Source organism: Berghia stephanieae, chromosome 9, assembly GCF_034508935.2.
Source record: "Berghia stephanieae isolate SIO BIC M18660-M18661 chromosome 9, UCSD_Bste_1.3, whole genome shotgun sequence".
NCBI lineage: Eukaryota > Metazoa > Mollusca > Gastropoda > Nudibranchia > Aeolidiidae > Berghia > Berghia stephanieae.
This window is the reverse complement of record NC_088368.1, coordinates 7,292,753-7,315,912: the sequence shown is the minus strand read 5'-3', so window position 1 is coordinate 7,315,912 and position 23,160 is coordinate 7,292,753. Positions and strand designations below refer to the sequence as shown.

The 23,160-nt window shown below is 35.4% G+C and overlaps 2 protein-coding genes across 4 annotated transcripts in view; one reads left to right on the top strand and one right to left on the bottom strand.

Moving 5' to 3' along the window:
* Positions 1 to 23,160, top strand: part of LOC144979584 (uncharacterized) — a 124,689-nt gene that overhangs the window by 59,884 nt on the left and 41,645 nt on the right. The gene's annotated exons all lie outside the window — the stretch shown is intronic.
* Positions 3,280 to 18,952, bottom strand: LOC144979583 (uncharacterized). Of its 3 annotated transcripts, XM_078926337.1 has the most exons (12): positions 18,856 to 18,952; positions 16,029 to 16,418; positions 14,163 to 14,319; positions 13,612 to 13,789; positions 11,817 to 11,956; positions 10,136 to 10,237; positions 9,445 to 9,658; positions 7,223 to 7,822; positions 6,189 to 7,180; positions 5,588 to 5,736; positions 4,797 to 5,009; positions 3,280 to 3,717 (listed from the first exon to the last, which is right to left on the bottom strand). In XM_078926337.1, the coding sequence occupies exons 2-12, from the start codon at positions 16,355 to 16,357 to the stop codon at positions 3,492 to 3,494; spliced, it is 3,300 nt and encodes a 1,099-aa protein (XP_078782463.1). In that variant the 5' UTR covers positions 16,358 to 16,418; positions 18,856 to 18,952; the 3' UTR covers positions 3,280 to 3,491. The 3 variants fall into 3 exon arrangements, with proteins under 3 accessions (XP_078782463.1, XP_078782462.1, XP_078782464.1); XM_078926336.1 differs by having other exon boundaries at positions 6,189 to 7,822; XM_078926338.1 differs by having other exon boundaries at positions 3,582 to 3,717; positions 4,797 to 4,930; positions 6,189 to 7,822.

Here is a 23,160-nt window from a genome sequence, read left to right as displayed (position 1 = left end):
TGAGTGCCAACACAGTTCTGCACGGCTCATGATGATGATGATGACGAAAAAAAAAAAAAAGAAAAACACAAGAAAGGATAAAAATGGATAAAATAAAATTATTTATTCAAATCAGACATTGAACCAAATCAATTTCAGGTGCAAATCAAATGACATAAAGTGCAAATTATAATCTAATTTACCATTTAATCTATTTATTTGACAACCAAATTGTACAATATCGATGGACCGTTGATCTAACCTCTTTCATCAACCTCTACAATAAGAATAAGAGGTCTCGTTTCTAAACCCTTCTCATTCGCATTCGTCCTCCTGCCCCGTCATTCCTCTTAAAATTGTCTTTGCCTGATCATTTTAAAATTTAATTCACACTAGGCATCGAGTTCAATACCAAGTCATAAAATCCTTAAAAACAAAACAAACAACGACTTTGCGCTTGCAACACATTTAGGTCATATCAGCGCCAGTAAAAAGAAGAAAATTGAATAGTAAATAGATTTTAGATGTACAATTAAAAGGACTTGAGGAAAGAGTAAGACAAAGGGGAATTGGTTCAAATAGGGAATAGGTGTAGATTCCAAGAGCACATCATCAGTGTACTTAGTTTGAGATCACCTAAAAGTCTCACCTCACCCATAACCAGCATAAGATCCCACTAAGAGGAATACACTCAAATGCTTACACATTATACATTCAAAATAACAATACATAACAGAGAGATGATTTACAAGGGAAAAAAATATCATCTCCCAAAACAATAACTATGCATTTGACCGTTTCCCTCCCAGCCCAGCTCTACGGCCAGGCCTAGGGCAAAACCAAGTAATCTCATTCCAAGACAAAGACAGAAAGCAAATTGGAAAACAGATGTAAGGGGGAAGAAGACACAGTAAGTACCATGGGCCATTGATATAATAATAATATAAAATGTCCAAAAATAAGGGAGGGTTGATTAAAATCAAAACATTTTTAAAAAGTGGAGAATGAATACTATAATTATTTTTTTAAAAACTGTTTGGAAAACTAACATTTCATTATATATATATATATATATATATATATATATATATATATATATATATATATATATATATATATATATATATATATATATATATATAATATAATATATATATATATATATATATTTATATATATATATATATATATATATATATATATATATATATATATATATATATATATATGTGTGTGGTGACCCAATACCTAAAAAAGGTATTATATGCGGCTATGTGGTCTTATGGTATGACACTCACTTTCGGATCGGAAGGTTCCCTAGCTCGGCACATAGTTGAGTCCTTGAAAAAGGCTCATTTCTCACATTATCTCACTGTACTGAGGTGTAAAATGAGTACCTGTCCATTAACAGCGTTGTATAAGTCGGGGAAAAATTGTAATATCGCCTTACAGGCGACATGTCTTGTTCTACATGTTGCTTGTTGCTGTTGATCAGGGACCCTTTATAAAGTGCTTTGAGCAAGTTTAGTGGATATTGCGCTATATAAAAACTCAAGTTTTTTTTGTTTTGATTTTTTTATTATGTCAGGGAGAACCAGATGTCAGAAAGGAATTTTAAAGTTAATAATGACCAGTGATATGATATTTTCATCATCGCTTTCTTTGTTTTTTTTTTTTTTAATATTTTAAAGATTATTAGATTATTTAAATATTTTATCATTTAAAATATCTTATTTATTGAATCAATGTGATGAAGGCTGGATTGTGTTATTTTGTGCTGTTTTTTTTTTCTTCTCTAACAAAGCAGCAATAAATATCAACACAGGTGACAACATAAAAAAGTCTTGTCTTCATTTTTCACACATTTGTATCCTCTATTATAAAAAAAAATAATTTTAATCTAAAAATAATTATAATTCTAAAGATCCCTTTAATCGTCCAATAAGTGAGAATTTGCCTTTAGAGTCTATTCCAAGGAGAGACTGGAATAACCCAGGCGTCAACCGCTGTTGAGCGCCGCAAATTGAGCTAGGGAGAGATGACTTGCTCAAGTCCACGTAGCGCAGCAGCAGGTGATCGAACTCCGTACCTTTCGGGTACAAAGCAAAGACCGTACCGCTGAGCCACCCTGCCCCCTATCCTCTATTATATTTTTAAAAAAAGGAAATCTAAAAAAATTCTAATTCTGTTTTTTGTTTTTTTGTTTTTAAGGGTTTTACGGCGCTTGCAACACATTTAGGTTATATCAGCGCCAGTAAAAAGGAAGAAAATGGGAGAGTAAAAAGTTCTAGAATTACAATTGAAGCATCCAAGAGAAAGTAAGACATAGGGGAACTGGAACAAATAGGGATCAGATGTAGATTCCAAGAGCATACCACCAATGTACTTAGTTTGAGATCACCTATAAGTCTCATCCGGACACAAGAACAAAATCCAACAAAGAGGAACACACTCAAATGCTTACATTATACATTAAAAATTAACAAATATACTAATACATAACAGAGAGATGATTTACAAGGAAAAAAATATCATCTCCCAAAACAATAACTATGCATTTGACTGTTTCCCTCCCAGCCAGGACTCCGACCAGGGCCAGGAAAAAAACTAAGTAATCTCATTCCAAGACAAAGACAGAAAGCATGTTGGAAAACAGATACAAGGGGATAGAAGACACAGTGTGTACATCCCTGCCCGCTATGGGAGGTCAGGATCCCCACCCAGAAATTCTAATTCTAAAATTCCCTTTAATCATCCCTTAAAGGAAGTTCACCTTTAAGCTCAATTCCAAGGGAAGTCTGGAATAACCCAGGCGCTAGCTGCAGTGCAGCGCTGCAAACTGAGCTAGGGCAAGGTGACTTGCTCAAGGCCACACAGAGCAGCGGGTATTCACTAATTCAAACTCTGTACTTTCAGGTACGAAGCAAATTTTTTTGTTTGTTTGTTGCTTTAGGTCTCTTCCAACACAATTGAGGTTATATGAGAGACCGCTGAAACAAAAAAACAAGCAATCTAACAAAAATAGTACAAATGTAAATCAAAATCATAACCTAAAGATATCATAAGCTAAATTATAAATAACCAAGAACAAACAGGCAGAAGATTTACAGAAAAAAAAAATATCCCCTGTCAAAAATACAATCACAAACCAAAGAAGCAGGATAGGCTAGTAAAGAGAAGAAGAAACGACATCACTATCGGATCGTACACCCATGCGAACATCATAGGTATATGATTCAAGGGTGATGCTCCCATCCAACCACCCGCTACGAAGCAAAGACTGTACCACTGAGCCACTTGTTATATTACAACCTTTTATTGAAGCTCATTGAAAATTGAATCAATACGAGTTTTAATAGAACTCGTAAAATAAAAACTGTAATAAAAGACACTCGTTAATTATCGGCTATATATCATATATATATATCACATATATACCTGATGTACAAAGCATTATCAATATGCTGAAAAAAAAATGCTTTCAATCAAAACTTTCCGACGCAAAACTGTTTCTATGTGTCAAGACTGTTTGAAGAAGACATTCCCTTGGTTTCCACCTGCTTCAACCTCCTCCGAGACATCCACACTTTGAAGGTGTTATCGTCGCTCACGCTGACCGCAACCTCAGGGTCTGAGGGACAGATAGCCATACAATTGACGACATTCCTGTGTTCAAACTGTCCCAGACAGATGCCGTAATGTCTGTCCCAGATGTAGCCTTTCCTGTCTTCAGCTCCACTGGAATTATTAAAGCAATAATAATGATAGTAATAATAATAATATTAATAATAATAATAATAATAATAATAATAATAATAATAATAATAATAATAATAATAATAATAATAATAATAACAATAATAATAATAATAATAATATATAATAATAATAATAATAATAATAATAATAATAATAATAAAAATAATAATAATAATAATAATAAAAATAATAATAATAATAATTATAATGATGATGATAATGTTTTGTTTTTTCTTATGAGTATTCTTCATTTTGGACATTATGCTCAACCTCTACAACGCAAGCTCTCGTTTCTAACCACTTTCCATTCCCACTCCTCCTCTTCCTCCTGCTCCTCCACCTTAAAATTTTCTTTGTCAGATCATTTTCAAATTAAATTCACAGTAGGCATCGAGTTCAATCCAACGCAATACCAAGTCGCTGGGTCACATTTATATCAGAAGAGAGCTCTTACTACCATCTTTTCAATGACAATAGCATTATTATTATAATAACCTCCAAAATTCTGAAAAGAGGTGCATGAAACAGTGCCAAACAAAGCCGAAAGAAAAATACTATTAGAAAAAAAATTCACCCCCAAAAATTTCAGATTATTTCATATTATTTGCGACTATGTGGTCTAGTGGTATGACACTCGCTTTTGGATCAGAAGATCCTGGGTTCGAGCCTCGCTCTGCGCATAGTTGAGTCCTTGGAAAAGGCTCTTTACTCACATTCTCTCACTGTACTCAGATGTAAAATGAGTACCTGGCCGTTAACAGCGTGGTCTCTGTGTCTGAAAAAAAGTAATATCGCCTAACAGCCGTCATGTCCCGTCCTACATGTTAAATGTTGCTGCTGGCCAGGGACCCTTTGTAAAGCGCTTTAAGCACATTCTGTGGAGATTACGGTATATAAAAGCTCAATTTAAAAAAATAAAAAAAATTATTTGGAGTGATATTTTTCTTGTGTTTTTCATTCTGCTTTTTGTCTGACACTGTTTTCATAAAACACCGTTTCAGATTTTTAAATTATATCAGTGGCTGCTCTCTAATTTGTCACGATGACGTTACACTGACCTTACGACATAATCGTCTGACACATCCAGATTGAGAAAGAAACATTCATCGCTGTGTGTATAGGCCTTGTGTGATCGTAACACGGGACCAACAAACTGGAATGTTCTGAGGTCAATGGTGAAGATTTCCACTTCCTGCGCCAGGGGAGGTGATATTTGTGGGTCAGAGATAATATAGTTTTGAGGCCATGCTCGGCAGTTGACATAGAGATATCTGGATGGTATAAATAATAGATATAAATAAATAATAAATAAATACAATAAATAATAAAACAATATATAATAATTAATAAATAATAAAATAAATAAATAATAAAATAAATAAATAATAAACAAATAAATAAATTAAGAGATAAATAAATAAATAAATAAGCACCTTGTAAAAACGCATACAAAATTGGAAGGTGTAAACAACAAGTGGTCTATCCCATAATTTTTTAAACTTTCATGAACTCTCTTACTCTTCATACCCAAAAATAAACAAAAATGTGTTATTTAAGTGACCATTTTGAGTTATTTATGAGGAGAAAAAGTTTATTCAAATGAAAAATCTCCAATAGCAGGGATGTTCTCTCCAGTTTACAATCCTTATTTACTTTTTTTTTTTTTGATGAATTGATGATGATGATGATGATAATGATGATGATGATGATAATGATGATGATGATAATGATATTAATGATGATACTGATGACGATAAGAATGATGATGGAAATAAAAAGGCAAAGGAAAGCAAACAATTTGTGAAAAACAAAGAAGAAAAAAAAAAAAAGAACACACCAAAATACCAACCTGTCATCTGGAGAAAGGCTGAGCCCCACGATGTGCCCGTGCATGTCTATGGAGACATCTGGCAAGTCGCGTCTGTCCTCTGACAGGTTTTGGAGATTTTCCATCACATCTGGCAACAACATGGACGATTGCCTGGCTTTAACCTCCCCCTGTCGGAAGAAAAGAGAGTATTGTTAATAGAAAAAATGATTTACTAAATGAATGGAAGATGGAGAAAGCAGAGTAGGAGGAAGAGGAGATGGAGGAGGAGATAGAGGAGGAGGAGGAGTAGCAAGAAGTAGAAGAAGAAGAAGAAGAAGAAGAAGAAGAAGAAGAAGAAGAAGAAGAAGAAGAAGAAGAAGAAGAAGAAGAAGAAGAAGAAGAAGAAGAAGAAGAAAAAAAAAGAAGAAGAAGAAGAAGATAATGAAGGAAAAGAAGAAGAAAAAGAAGAAGAAGAAGAAGAAGAAGAAGTAATATCGATGTAAATCAATCCACATTAAAGTAAGAGTTTTATCCCTCTCATTGTCCGTGAAAACGATTAAGTCTCAGATCAATTAAGTTGAAAAAAACCCACAAACCCTGGTTCACTGTTCTATGGATACAATGCTTGACACATTCTTACCTTGCAGAAATCTGATCTTTTGATGCGCTTGATTCCAATCTTGTGTGGTATGTAAGTCTCTGACCCCCAAGTGTAAATAAGTAGCTTGTCCGTCGCACGACGCGGCGCAGCTTCTCGGGACAAGCTTGAGCTGTGGCTCATCGAGTGAGCCATGTGAGCCATTGATGAATGTATGGAGCTATTCAGACTGCCGCAGTTTGCCTCAGTCTGAGTGGCAGCATTGTCCATTGTCTTATTAGTAGAGCACGCTGAAATTGATGATTTTTCCATTTCACCTTCTTCAGCGACTAAGCTGTGTGGAGGGAGATTACAAACTGTCTCATCGTCAGGAAATTTCCCTTGGCCATTGTTATCATTATCAATTATACTAATGTCTCTGTTAGAAGAGTTTGCATATATTTTGTTATAAGAAGTTATATCACATGAAATATCACTATCGTTCACTAAACCTCTCTGATCGGAGAGAGACTCGTCAAAGATCCTGACATCATCAGAATTCAAAGGCTTTTTATGAATAACACCATGGCAATTTGCAGGGCCAACACCAGAATTATTTAAATATAAACTATCACAAATGTCTTTACAATCATCGGGCAATCTATTACCATCACTTTTCTTGTCTCTATCGTTTAGATTTTTAATTGATTCACCATGGCTAGAATTAGGATAGGAAATAACATCACGATGACCTTGACACATCGTCATTTCACCACCACACTTCTGACAAATCTTGTTCTCCTTGTCCCCAGAGAAATCCAAAGAATCACAAAATGAGCAAAATTTGGATGGTGAAGGCAATGTGAACTGCGCATTTGATGCTGTGTCATTGTCAAAATTTAACATGCTTATTTCATGTTCATCGTCCTCCATTGGGCAATCGTCACAATCGCACGACTGACTCACGAAATTGGAATTATTGATTCCGAGGGCACCAAACCCTCCAGACAATTCTCTAGATGAACTGCTACAACTGCAATTACCAGCACTTTCCCCTCCATCACTGCTATTTGTACTTCTATCACTGCTATTTGTACTTCTATCACTGCTATTTGTACTTCTATCACTGCTACTCTGATCAACTCTGCACTTGGAGTTTTGGAATTTTACTGAATCAGAAACCTTATCAAACTCTTCTAAGCACTTCAATGTATCACGGAAATGATCACTATGTGCTTGTTCACATGAAAATGACTGACTGCTGCTACTGCTACCTGTCTGCCAATTCCCATAGTTTGATCCTACTGAAAAAAAAGAAGGTGGTGATTCCCTGAAAGGGTTTAAATTAGAATTAGAATTAAAAGAACCACCATCTGTCGCAGAATCATCAAGTTTTTCCTTTCCATTTCCTGTAAAATTTTCCCCCAAATCACTGAAATGATCTTGATGATCAGAATTGGGCCACACACAAACACTATCACAAACAAAGTTATCTTGTCCTTTTGCATTGAACCCGTCCTCTTCATTTTGACGATTGGTATTATTGTGATGACAATTATTCTTTCTTGTCAGGTTCATTTCGTCTTCATTTTCTCCTCCATTTTCCTCATAATCCGTGTCGTCTTCATTCTCCAAATCAAATTCATTCTCAGCAATGTTCTTCTTCAACAGTTTGTCTAACATACTCGGATCACAGCCTGAGGGATTGAAAAAGAAAATTAGGTACTATTCTTATTGTTTCTCATAAAAAGAAAATCAAAACATTAGCTTCTTAATATACACGTAGTGCAATATCTATTTACATGAGCTTTAAGTGCTTTACAAGGACCAAGGACTACTAAACAAAAAAACAAGGCTCACCACATAAAAATTCAAAAACAAACTTGAGCATTAAATATAGCGCAATGACCACTAAACATTCTCAAGGAGTCACTAGCTGTTGTCTTCTGGCACTTTCCTACTTACTTCATTTCTTGTTATTATCAACATAAGTGCCTGTTCCACTCACTTTTCTGAATTAAAATTCACCCCAAATACCCAATGTCTCAATCATTTCGATGTTACATGCTTGTATTGAGAATATTGGCTATTAAGCTTAAATGCTGGCCAACTAACTTCGCTGAGTTTGCGTGTGTTGAACCTGTGACCTCAAGAAGATCTCCCTGGCCAGGCGGAGTTGTCGTACCAGTAAGGTCGCAGGTTCGAGCCCTCATCGCTGCTGCGAAGTTTTTATTCTCTGTTGTCTTCTGGTACTTTCCTACTCACTTCTTTTCTTGTCATTACTTTGCAATAGACTAGCATCATATCTATCCAAAGGGTAGGAATCAAAAGCTATTGTCTATTTTGTGCTCTAGAAACCGAGATCAACTCTGGGTACATGACTGGTCTAATGGCACTGAAGGACTGCTTTTTGGACTTCAGACAAGGGATCTACATATCAGAAGGCAAGCATCATAACACAAGGCTATGTGGTCTTGTGGCTCTTAACTCACATTCTCTCACCATACTCAGGTGTAAAATGAGTACCTGGCCGGTAACAGCGTTGTCTTTGTCCGAAAAAATTGTAATATCGCCTAACAAGCGGCATGTCTCGTCCTACATGTTAAATGTTGCTGTTGACCAGGGACCCCTTGTAAAGCGCTTTGAGCACATTCAGTGTATATTGCGCTATATAAAACTAAATTTTTTTAAGGTCAATAGATCACTACAAATGGAACGTGAATTAAACACTTAGATCGCACAGGGTAGTGTTTGAGCAGTTTTAGTTCAGCTGTAAAATCACTTGAGGAGGTGACATTCAAAACCTGCTTAGTCATATCCAGATGGAAAATGAGTTATTAACACTCTCAAGCAATCTATCAGACACAATAAACACACCAGGAAAAATGTGCAATCTATTGGACACATTAAAATCACAAGGAAAAATTTGTAATCTATTGGGCACATTAAAATCATAAGATAAAATTTGTAATCTATTGGGCACATTTAAATCGCCAGAGAAATTGTGCAATCTATTGGACACATTAAACACACCAGGAAAAATGTGCAATCTATTGGACACATTAAGATCACAAGAAAAAGTTTGCAATCTATTGGACACAATAAAATCATCAGAGAAATTTAGCAATCTATTGGACACATTAAAATCAGCAGAGAAAATTTTGTATGAGCCTTTTTAATAATCATATTATTTGTTTGTGATCATTAGCTCTAAGCTCTTAAAGACAGTTTAACACTCAACTGAAGGAATAATTTATAGGTGTTGCAGATAATTATCCATAATATCTATAAAATCTAAATTTGAATATTCATTACAAACCTGAAGCTCTCTCAGGGTAGCCATTTGCAACATTGATTCCTCTTCCTGCATAAGCATCCATAAAAGTTGACATGAACGTAGAGGATAAGGATGAAGGGAGATTACACTCCCCTTGATCCACTGATGCAGATGGCAGCAGCTGACAAGGACTAGGGCTATGATCCATCCAGCTATTTTTCTCCATGTCACTATCGTCTTCCTCGGCACGTTCGACCTATAACAAAACGTATTAAAGAATGCAATAAAGTCGGGGAAAGAATAGAAAAAAGTTGTTCGAAGCCTTTAAAAAATAGCGTCCATTAAAAAAAACAACAAAAATAAACCTTAAAAAATAAATATTTGTAAAAACACAGGACAAATATTTTTTAACAATAAGGACTTTTTCATTTATTTTATTACTTATTGCTTGATTTCTTGGGGTTTATTTTGATTGTTTGTTTTTACCTAAGCAAATAGCATTTTTTTTAATAACCCAAAAAACATAATTCCACAAAAAGTTATCAGATGTTATCTAACAATAATGATAATTATGATTTGAATAAAAAAAAAAAAAGAAATCTCTCAAGTGAATGTCTCATTCAACATGTTAAGTGTTGTTGTTGTAAAGCACTTTGAACACATTTAGTGGGTATCGGACTGTATAAAAGCTCACGTTGTTTTATTTTTATTTTTTAAAAATGTAAATGATTACCTCAGCAACATGGAGGAGTCGAATTGAGCTCGAGTTCTTGTTCTCAAATCGATACAAAACCATACTGACTGATTCCATCTCGGATTCCACTTCTTGTGAGGCCTTGGAAAGAATTTAAACACAAAATTTAAAAATAAGAGCACACAAAAAGCTGTCCCTTATATACTTATATCTATAGAACCACATAACCCATTAAAGGGCTGGATATTATCTTGCTTTGTGACAGGCAACAAGAGTAGTCTTAACAAATCTGGAAAAAAAGTTTTATTCCCAGCAATCTATCTCCTTCATGTCGAGTGGCACATATGGCATCAAAGCATGATAACATTTATGAAATGGAAGGTGATGCCAAGATGATGATGGTTGTTAATTCAGATTAAGTGAAAAATGCGGTTTTTTGGGGGTTTTTTTCTTTATGCCAAAGAGGTTTGTCTTGATGTCATCCCCTATTCAATAATTATTTTTTTTAAATAAGATTTTTACTTCATTTTTATCTCCATTTCAGGACAGAGAGCCCCATAATGAGTATTTCATACTACTCAAATTATATATTTATTCATTGCATTTATTTTGGTTAACCAGGGTATCAAAAGTCAGCCTCAACAATTTTTTCTCTAAATGAGACATCCGCTTTTTTAAAATTATAATTATAACAATCTCTTTCTGTTTTTTTTTTTTTGTTACTATACTTTTTGTACGACTCATTAACTGCAATGTTTGGTCATATTTAACCTGACAACAAATCTACCTTTTCACCGAAATAGCAAAAAATAATGGCACGACTTGAGCATCCCCGAAGCCTGAGTTGGACACTGTTAATGCTTTCTTGGTGATAACAGTTTCGTGTAAATTTGAAAACTTTCTTAGAAAGACAAATAATGGCATTAAAAATGTCTTGAAATAATATATTCACTATCAGTGTTGATGGGTTAGCAATGTAGTTTTTCACAACCAAAAGGCGTAAGATTAATCGCTTGCTGCTCTTTGGATAGGACACTAATCTATCATTATTTTTCAACTTCACTTAATAGGCCAAGGTACAATCACTGCAGGATGAACAAGTACTCCTTCAGAGCCATTAGACCAATGGAGCCGGAGTTTTATCCCAGCTTCTACGACACAGACAATTGCTTGTTACCCTTTGGATAGGATGCTAGTCTGTCGCAAAGTATCCAAATCTAACTACCCAATTACTGGAAAGAGGGATCAGAAAAAAAAAATGTTGACATCATCCAGGATTAATCTCAGTCCCTTTGCTTGTGAAGCGAGTGCTCTACCAACTGAGTTATCTGGACCCCCAGGGTGGATAAAGTGGTCAGAAAAATATATGACTATTGCTAGTACTAATAACAGACAGATTGTTTATGAAACAAAAGTTCAACCAACTGAGCAATTGGGACACCTTAAAAGGGAGTAATGACCCAGCATGGCAGGGGCAGCATGGCTCAGCACTACGGTCTTTGCTTCGTACCCAAAAGGTAACGAGTTCGATCACCCGCCGCTGCGTTGTGTGCCCTTGAGCAAGTCACCTAGCCCTAGTTCACTTTGCGGCACTGCACTGCTGCTGATGCCTGAGTTATTCCAGTCTTCCCTTGGAATAGACCCTAAAGACAAATTTCACCTTGGGGACGAATAAAGGGAATTTTATTTATTTTATGTATTTATTTTGTATTTAATGTACCTTGCTGAGCCAGACAGCAGACACAGAATTGAAATCGCCAGTCCAGTAAAGAGTTCCTGACAAAAGATGGTCATTATCGTACCAGGCACCAAATACATCGTAAGGCTTGTTGGTCACTCTGCACTGCATGTTGAAATCATCTGTTGGAAAAATTAAAAACCAGCTGTCAAAATTAATAGAAAACTAAGCAAAACCTATGGAAATAATATTATTACAATATGGCTTTAATGATATCAAATTAACTCACTCAACCCTAACACCGACTATATCCGTAGTATACCCGGGGTTACCTTTACCCCATGCCTAATTATTACATTTTTCTGAGACAAATTATAGGAGTAGTATCAAAGCTAATGTTCTTAGTTTTTACATGTTAATGGTAGTTGAATAAAACTATCTATGTACGTGCTCATTTTTAATACATTTTTTCCAATTTTGAAAAGTAGCAAAAATCTCTAGGATTGAATGAGTTAAGAAATTAAGGAGCAGGCACGGGTGTAAGATAAAGATCTGAACAAGTGTGTATGAAAGGTGCCAGACAAATCAAGAAAGAAAAAGAAAAGAAAAAAAAAACATCCCCAAAAAAATCCGTTGACATAGACTGGGAAGGTCTAGGTCAACTGATTTTTTTTTTTTCTTGCTTTGTCTTGCACCTTTCATACACACTTGTTCAGCTCTTTGGCTTTAATGATACTGGTTAACCAACGTCAAAGTGATATACGAAGCTCCTAGATGCTGTGGACAGTAAATGGTAATGAACAAAAATGAAGACAGCAGCTTCACAAAAGGAACAAAATACCAAATTCTGATGCACAGTTAATGTTCAATTTTTTTCTCTCTCTTTCAGTTTCAATGTTTGTATAATTTAGAGATCCTATTACTTGAGGACAAGACATGCCAAATACTTCTTTGACATTTTTCTGGATTTTAAGTGTGATGTATTTATCAGGCCTGTAAATGGTTTGGTAAAAAAATTGTCAGAACTCTTTGAACACGAGAAAATAGACCAACAGGACAAAAAATGGATTAATTAACTTAAAAAATATCAGCACTTAACGGAATATATCGAGCAAAATCGTCCTGTCGGAAATCTGACAATTGTCGGAAAATTTACATATTTTTACTGTTGGCCGAATAAAGGTTTGAACCCAAAACGGTCCATGGTTGGTATTTTGTTCTTTGTTTTAATCTGTTATATTCATCTTTGTTCATTATTGATTATCCTACCAACACTTTGTCTGAAGAAAGATAATCCGGAATGCATGACGATAGATTATTTGTGGGAGTGAGATCCCTCTTAAACTTTATAATTAACGCCCATTTTACTTAGAATAATCATTCCCTTTTTAGCATATAAAACTGATGTAACATGAATAGAATTCTCCTTTACTACTTGTCTTGATTGAAGAAGTCTTTATGTTTTTGTCAGTTGCCAATGGGCACCAGGGGGAGGGGGGTCCTGATAGCTCAGTTGGTAGAGCATTCCCTTCACATGCAAAGGGACTGAGATTGATCCCAGGTACAGTCGAGATTGTTTCCTGACCCCCCCTGTCCACCCAGCAGTGATTGGGTAGCTGGGTCAGTTAGAGCTGACAGAAAGTACTTTGCGATAGACTAGCGTCCTATTGTCCTATCTAAAGGATAGCAAAAATTGCTATAGTCCGTTTCACGCTATAGAAACTGGGATAAACTCAGGCTCCAGGGGCCTCATGGTTTTGAAGGGCTATGAACACCAAATGCTTTGTAAAGTTCTTGTTCCAAAACGTAACAGTTTCAGAGTACACAGGTGAATTACCTTGTAAGTTGAAGACTGCTATTTCCCCTGATGTGCTCAGGGTTCCGAAGTACACACCAGACACCAAAAGACATGTGTCTGACTCATTGAACTGAGAGAACTGGGTGAATTTCCAGCTGAAAGAACTCATCATGTCTTTTTCAAACAACAACCGACAAGGCTGACCACATTCCCACACCTGTTTAAAAAATGTTTTTAAAAAAATAATGAATTTTGTGTTTATAATGTAGTCATACACAAGTATGGGGGCTTGGAAGCGGGAGTGATTCACAATGAACATAATGTAGCCTTTATGCCAATTAAAAATGCCTAGTGCCTGTGTAAATCTGATAAAGGGCTGTACAAATTTATTCATCACTGTTATAATTACTATTATCATCTTTTTTATTAATTAATATTATATCATCATCATCGTTATCAAAATCATTCTTCTTCTTATCATTATCATCATCATTATTATTATCATAATCACTATAATTATTATTATTATATTACCATCATCATCATCATTATCATTATCACCCATCATCATTATTATAAATAGACGTCACCTTGAAGAAACCATCTTTTGAACAGGTGGCAAACATTGTCCCGTCATGAGAGAAGCTGACGTGTAGAACCTCATCCTGATGCTCCTTCCTCTCCTCACTCAACAAACAGGGGGTGTGATAATAAAGTCGCTCAAACTCTGACCTCCAAGACCTGGCTCTTATAGTAATAAAAATAAAAGCAAACAAAATTGTTAATTCATTCAATGGAGTAAAAACAAAAACAAAATTTCTCTTCCCTTATATGTTTTTTTTTTTTTTCATCTGCACAAAAAAAAAAAAAACCAAAAAAAAAATTAAGAAAAGAGAAAAAAACTTACACAAGGACTTTGTCACCCATGGTAAAATGTCAGAGTTGACCATAAAAACTGAATGTAGTCCAAAAAAAACAAACCCCACTCTTAACAAACATATGTTATAATAAAAGATAATAATTGAGGTTGTATATAATATAATTCAATATCCATTATGCTCAAAGCACTTTACAAGGGCTCCCTGGCCAACAGCAACACTTAACATGTAGGACAGGACATGACGCCTGTTAGACGATATTACAATAACTTTTTTTGGGACAGAGACAGCGCTGTTAACGACCAGGTACTCATTTTACACCTGAGTACGGTGAGAGAATGTGAGTAAAGAGCCTTTTCCAAGGACTCATCTATGCGCCGAGCAATCCTCGAACCCAGGACCCTCTGATCTGAAAGCGAGTTTCATACCACAAGACCACACAGCCCTGTGTAGAAAAAACAAATTTAATTCATCAAAATGTTGAACAAATAAAATAAACAATATGCCTTACATCGGCTCAGTACTAATCAACCAGAATGCATTAATACAGTGAGTAATATTCAAGATGTGATGAGCAGACTGAATGCTGGAAAAAAAAGACAGATCATTTGCATCCATTGACTTCAATTTACAAACATTTAATATTGGGTTGACGCTACTGTACAATAGCCATTCGTACCAATAGATGAAAATCTACTTTTATGCAAACGTCAGTGACTCTTTTCAATAGTGAACAATGTTATAATTTCATCATTATTGACATTTTTATCGATCCAGTTACTATAGGAAATTATACAGAAATTTTCATCATTGTAACCATTATTATTATTACTATTATTTTTATTATTATTATTATTATTATTATTATTATTATTATTATTATTATTATTATCAGTATTATTGATCTATTAAATGGACTAGGGGAAGTATCATCGTCTATACTGCCATCCTAATCATCACCATCACAATAATCAATATTAATTTTAAACAACAAATATATTCATCATAATGATCTGCTTCACCATCTTCGTCATCATCATCATCATTATCTTCGTCAACATCATTATTACCATCATTGTCCCCGTAGTCGTAATGATCATCATCACCACCTCCATCATCTTCATGATCATTTGTTTTGTTATTATCTCTTCATGTTTTCTTCTCTGATACAAAGTACTGTTTGTTTCTACTTGATCGATGAGTTATATTCAAGAGTGGGTAATGCATGTCATGTGTCTTATTTTTTAACAAAAGAAATGGTATTTGGCAAGGTCAGTGACAGGATGATTGATAATGATATTGTGTCGTTGAGCAAGACATTTACATGCATTCAGATGAAATTGTGTATCAGGTAGAGAGGACTTTGTTAAGTTATGTTATTAAAAAGGCAAGGGCTCCTAACAGGTGCATTGTAATGTATGAAATGGACACTTAATTCCAGTGGGCTTGTAGCAGGAATAGAAGAAGCACTATAACGTTCACTGGGCTTAATGAAAAATAAGAAATATGATACGCATATTCATTGCATTATTTCAAATAAATTTTTAAATCACTGTAGGGGGGGGGGGATGAACATACTTTACAGGAAGTTTCATATCAAATGGTAGCTTATAATGCCGAAGGAAAACCTCCTTCCAAAGCAGTTCATCATTACTGATCTGCCACCATCGCTGACAAACTTGGGCCACATTTCCAATGCTTGAAAACGGAAGGTAGCTAAAAATGTGAAGAAAGATGGAGTCGGGCATCTCAGTGATGGACAAGGGGTCGTCTTGATGTTCATCTTCCATTCGATTATCTCTCACATCCATCATGTCACCACCGGGTTGTATCGGTTGATTGCTGCTATTACTATCGCCTTTCCAATCGTTGTTCTCTTTCACAAGTTTTTTACAACTAGTCTCCATGATTGTTGGTGTGACAGGGTAAATAACTTAAAACTTCATAAGGAATCACAAATGAATAAACCTGAAATTGATTTAAAAAAGAAAAAACAATTTTAGATATTTACTTACACTACACAATTATCGAGCATGTGTGTACAATTATAATATAAACAGAGACATTTTCCTTTTTTTAAACTGAAGTATTGGTAAGAAAAAAAAAAGATTATTAGTTTTGAAAATGATATAGCCCCAAACATTTTGTATTGTGAAGATTACATCACAATCACAATTTCCTTCACAGGGATTGATATGAAGTATGCCAAATTTTGTTTAAAGAGTGTGTATATATATATATATATATATATATATTATATATATATATATATATATATATTATATATATATATATATATATATTCGATTATTCTGTTGTTTTGGATGTAAATAATGAAAAGCTCCAAGGAAGTTTTTGATGCAGGCTGAAAGTGCTGCTTTTTCTGAAACTTTCTGATAATAAAACATATTCTTCTTATAAATTTTAAGTTCCTGATGAATTGTATCTCTGATTGGTAAATTTAAACCCACTGAACACTTGGGCTCACTTAGTTTTGAAAATTCACCATTCAGCAGTAGAAGTAGTATTGTTGAGCTTTTATACAGGGCAATATCCACTAAATGTGCTCAAATCACTTTTACAAGGGTCCCTGACCAACGGCAACACGTAGTAACATGCAGAATGAAACGTGACGCCTGTTAGGCGATATTACAATTTTTTCGGACAGAGACAACGCTGTTAATGGTCAAGTACTCATTTTACACCTGAGTACGGTGAGAGAATGTGAGTAAAAAGTCTTTTCCTAGGACTCAACTATGCGCTGAGCGAGGATCGAACCCAGGACCTTCCGATCCGAAAGCGAGTGTCGAACCACAAGACCACATAGCCGCACAAGTAGTAGAGTAGGAGACATACAGATATTACCAAAATAACACCTTTTGATGTTGTTATGGCTAAGGATGAACAATTACCGTAACTGGGGTTATACAGCAATGAAGAAAATATATGTATGATTACCTGATCAAAAAAAAGAAAAAAAAAAAGAAGGTGAGTTATGATGGTAATTACTGTGGTGATTTAATTGAACAAATCTTGCAAGCTCAACAGTACCAGACTTATGCTGTGATTATTGACAGACAGGTCTGTGAGTTAATGGCCTGTGGTGATTATGGACAGACGGATCTGCCAATAATGGCCTGTAGTTATTCACAGATGTCTACTCCTCTACTTCTCTCTTTTATTAACATTGATATATTTTTGAGAATACAAAATCGTTTATATAACGAAACGAGAAATAGAATAGAATAGAATAGAATAGAAGGTATCGACGTCGCTTGATTAGGCCACTGGCCTGTCGCCGAGTCTTTCCAGTCACTGAATGTCTTGTTCACAACTGATCTAATGCATTTCCCTACCTGATCTTGTGATCAGGGGCTAGCCTACACTACACTTTCTCTACTGATCTTTTGATCATAGCTATTTTGGGTGGGAGGCACTTCTACACTATGATACTAAAAATGATACTGAAATGATACTAAAATGTTAATTAAATATAAATAAAAGTAAAATATCAAACTCAAACATCAAACTGTTCCGAAGGGTGGTAGCCTACTATTTATACATTATATATGCGTCATCATTCATGTGGATAGTGTGGCTGAAATGGTCAGATGACTGTCTCAGGACGCTTGTCACAATTGACGATGTTTGATTGATTCCCTTGTGCGTTCCATTTTTTTTCTTGGCAAAATGTCTCACCGGACTCACCCCCTCTTTTTAATCAGTTGCAAATCGTAATATTCACCACACCTCCTACTTTTATATTGTTAAATAATTCTTATACTTTTAAAGCAAATTTTAAAGTCTTGCTTAGAAACAATATAAATATAATTTTTTTTTAAAATAATAAAAATAAAATAAATGAATATCTCGCTTAGAAAAAGAACAAATGATCAGAGGCAACAAAAAAGTGCATAAAGGCATAACGCTAAATAGATCCGCCATGTAATATACGTGGTATAGAAAAATGTATATGGTGTGCCTAGCTGGAGTTAGTTATCAGTTTTTTATCAAAAGTCCAAGTGCCTTACTTTCTTCATTTCAAATTTCAAAGTCAAACTCCATTTCTATTATGCCATTATTCATTCATTCAAATTCAAAGCGTAAAATCAAATTTGGGAATCTTCAATGACGCTAAAATATAAATTGCTCATTAAGACGAGGGGATCCAAACTCATCACCCCGACAATACAGAATATCACTAGAGTTAGAGACAGTATCAACAGTAGCATCTCAGTCAGAGTGCAGAGTGAGAGGAGTGAGGAGAGTCGAGAAAAATGAGAAGGGATGATCTGCTGAATGGCTGAGAGTGAATTTCACGAGAAGTCGAGAACAGAGCTGGTGAAGGGAAAGAGACGTGCACTGGGATGCATTAATGAAACAGTAACTACTATTTGTCTATTACATTTTACTTTTCCATTCAAGACAGCATATCAGCACCATCGTAGTCGTAGCCAAGTAGGGAAAAAGTTGTGTTGTTTCGACCCCTGTTCAGGGTTGCCAGATTATTTTTCAACAAAATGCCAGGGGAAGACTCAAAAAATGCCAAAACACTCAAAAAAATGCCAAAGTCTGTTGACTCCCACCCCCACTAAGAAAACTACTCACTTTCGATAGACAATTTACTATCATATCCTGGTGGCTTGCGTGTTTTCTTTTCTTTTTTTTTTTTTTGAATTATACTAAATTTCCTGTTGGGGTAATTTTTTACCTACTGACTACTAAGTGGAGTGCTAAACCACTACACCACGGTTGGATTTTAAGAGTGAAAAAGAAATACATTTACATGAAAGGTAAATACGTAAACAGTTAAATAATTATTGACAATTAAGAAAACTTACTGTTTCGTGTTTCTTATGAAACTTAATTAAGAAAAGGTGTCATTTGAAGTATAATATACAAGAAAAGAAAATGCCAAATGAAAATGCCAAATGCCAAATGATTTTTCTAATGCCAAACGGTTTTCAAAAATGCCAGATTTTTGGAATCTGGCATTTAAAATGCCAAACTGGCAACCCTGCCCCTGTTTACAAACAATATTAACTTCCTGTTGCATTGATGACCCAAGTTAGTTGGCCGGGAAAGTGTCTACCTTTCTGGTTATCGAGTGGATATAATTTTAATTTATTATTCTTACTGTATGACCATGGGGAAATAAATCACTACAGGTATATGTGACTCACCGCATCAAAGAGGTATTACGTCTGAGTGTAGAGGATGTCAAAATGTGGTAATAATTAAAATGATCATACATATTATGAAGTATTTGGTTTATGTACTCCATGAAAGTATATCTTTCGACTCAATAACATAAACTTAACACAAATGTTTAGTAATTTATTTGTTTTTTGTTTTTTTTTGTTCTTGTTTTTTTGTATGTTGTTTTGTTTGTTCATTTTGTTTTACTAAAAATTCAGTTTTCAACATCAATGTCACTCCGACATGATACTTTTTTGAGAATTAAAAACAAATATACAGAAATGATATTCGTAATAAAATCATTGCATAAAGGTCACATAATATTATTTTAAATATTAAAATAATAACAAATAACAAATTTTGTTCATACTGGCGTTACTAAATTAGATAACGAACAGCCTTACAAAGGACAGTAAGTTTTTGACCACAGACCATGGCCGTTAACAGCGTTGTCTCTGTCGGAAAAATGTAATATCGCCTAGCAGGCGTCATGTCTCGTTCTAATATGTTACGTGCTGCTGGCCAGGGACCCCTTGTAAAGCGCTTTGAGCACGTTTAGTGGATATTGCGCTATATAAATGCTCTACTTTTTCAGTTTTTGACCACAGACCGTTTTTAAAAAGAGAATTATACACTAATCTATATTGAAAGCACGAAACCGACCCTCTTAATTTTCTATTCCGGTGATAAAGATTTGAAGAGATGTGTATGAAACAGCTCCAGATAAAGTAGAAAGAAAAATACAAGAAATATGTGTTTAAAAATCATCCCAAAGTATCAGCGAGCCTATCTCGATTCAGAATCGAACGTCAGACCTCCTAATTACCGATCAGATGTGCTCCGTTATACCATAGATGTTACCCGTTTGTGTGGAGAATGCTACTATTCTTCACCAGTGTGCGCGTTTGTGTACTCTCGCCAGTAAACATTGAACATGAGAGACGAGGACACAAACATTATACTGGCTCCATATTTTTTTTTTAATTTTGAAAATATCAAAGTGGCAATCACCGTTTCGTTACAGCTATAGATAATATGCGCTTGACTAAGAAGCTCACAGCATTGCCATCCAGAGGCAAAACGGACCAACACACAAAAGCATATGTAATATTGGTCGTTTATAGTCTGGTTAATACAGTTTAGTAAGAATTACTCATAAAAGTGGATGGCAGAAAACAATAACAAAGACCTGAGTGACATCATCTCCATTCTATCTAAAGCGATTTGCAATATCAGAGAAACATACCGTGTGGCTTTTTTTAAACGTAGGCAGTCGTTTATCATGAGCTTGGAAGTGTGTGTCCAGTCTGAGGAAGAGGGCACTGTGTCGGTTGGATCGTTCTTGGAGAGTCCTCTCATCTTTGGCTGTTCCAGCAGGATTGCAACTTGGCTGATATCACCTTTGGAGTCATTGGAACACTCGAGCTTTTGCGTGGCAGCAGCCTCTTATGGTTTTCACACTACTATGTTATGACGATAGACCCAATCAGCAAAGTCTGGTCCGCATTCGGCACCGTCGCAAACCCGCCAGGTAGCATCGTCACAACACACCGTTCGACTAGATGCTCTGCCGTCTCAGGTTCTTGCCCACAGCGGGTACATGTTGGACAGTCAGAAAGACCCCACCGATGAAGCGCACATGGCAGCAACAGCTTCTAGTGGTCTCACACTGCAATTTTATGTATTATGATGGTCCAATCAAACGGTAAATTCGTTGCCGCATTCGTATACAATCGCGGACCGCCGATAGCCTTGTTATATTAATAATAATAATATAATAATAATAATAATAATAATAATAATAATATAATAATAATAATAATAATATATAATAATATATAATAATAATAATAATAATAATAATTAATAATAATAATAATAATAATAATAATAATAATAATAATAATAATAATAATAATAATAATAATAATAATAATAATAATAATAATATAATAATTATAATAATAATAACAATAATAATAACTTGGGTTTTTTAAAATCACTTTTTAAAATATTTTTATACCGGTTTGAGGCGGTGAGCCACAAATAGCAGACGATCTTCTTAACTCTCGACATGACAGTCGGAAGGAGAGATGAATGGAGTTCGTGGATAACCTAGATCCCAAGTCATCCTAGTGGACTTGCCCACAGATTAGTGAGAGTGGCTAGTCTGTGGACCTGCCTGCCCAGTCAACATATTATACCAGATAACTGCAGGACGCTGGAAAGACCCTATTTTAGAAAAAAATTGCCAAAAAGCCTCATCCTTCAAATATCGATTAATTTAAATAACCCTCAAGTTAGCAAAATCCCTCAACCCTGAGATTTCGAGGATGACTTCCCAAAGTCCCAGGTTTGAGAGTTTTTGCCGAGATCACTCCAATCTACCCGGGCCTCTCTCTCTCTCTCTCTCTCTCTCTCTCTCTCTCTCTCTCTATCTATCTATCTATCTATCTCTCTCTCTCTTTCTCTCCCTCTCTCTCTCTTTCTCTCTCTCTCTCTTTCTTTCTCTTCTTTATCTTCCACCCGCCTCCCCTCACACTTCTATTTATTTTTCTCTGGTCTATCTTCCTAGGTCTCTGCCCTTCCCCCCCCTCTCTCTCTCTCTCTCTCTCTCTCTCTCTCTCTCTCTCTCTCTCTCTCTCTCTCTCTCTCTCCTCTCCTCTCTCTGATGGATATCAATGAATGTCCAAAGATATCGCAAATATTTTCTTAAGATTAACTAAAATTAGCCAAATATGTTTGGTTCTAATCACTTGCAAATAGTTGGCACACCATCGGCCCTTTTTAACACAGCGTGAAACCGGAAAAGGGGTTGATATCAAGAGCTAAATACAGATCCGGTTTTATTGTCTGCTACTATCGCGGCGCTGTTGCCGCGTAGATAAAAAGCCCTGTTGAGAATACATTCTTATCGTGTATTTGATATCATTGTTGTGACTTACTAAATCTAGTGACAATTCATCGAATGGATTGTTATATAGGGAAACACGGCTGCGTTCCCAATTACGAGAATTTGCAGTTTAACGGTGTTGTCAAAGTGTTGTTGCTCATTCTATTAAATCTTATAATGAGAAAACATTTTATTTCTTTGATGTTTCGGGTAAAAGATTCATTTCCCCCGACATACCATCAAATTTCACTTTTAGGACTAACCTACACCGGAGACTGACTCCGACGACCCGGTGATACCGTCCTCTGCCGTCTTCCGGATAAAGACGTCGGGCACGGACAAAATGCTAAGAATAAAGAGAAAGCCGCTAGACCTACTCATACCAAACACCCCACGCCCTCTGCTGTATTTTTTTTTCCGAGCTCGGTATGGATTGGTCAAGCGGCACTTCTCTTTATTCTTATTATTTTGTTTGTGCCCGACGTCTTTATCCGGAAGAAGGCAGAGGACGGCAGTGCTTAGTCGTCGAAGTCAGTCTCTGGTGTGGGTAAGCCCTAATGGAGCAAAAAAAAAAATTAAAATGTCATGACGTCACACCATCTGCTTTTTCGGTCTAAA

Coding starts and splice junctions, on each gene's coding strand:
- LOC144979583 (XM_078926336.1), bottom strand. CDS start 16,357: ATGGAGACTAGTTGTAAAAAACTTGTGAAAGAGAACAACGATTGGAAA. Junction 13,790..14,162: donor CAAAAGATGGTTTCTTCAAG/GTGACGTCTATT, acceptor TTTTTTAAACAG/GTGTGGGAATGTGGTCAGCC. Junction 10,238..11,816: donor CTGCTGTCTGGCTCAGCAAG/GTACATTAAATA, acceptor ATTCTTTCCAAG/GCCTCACAAGAAGTGGAATC.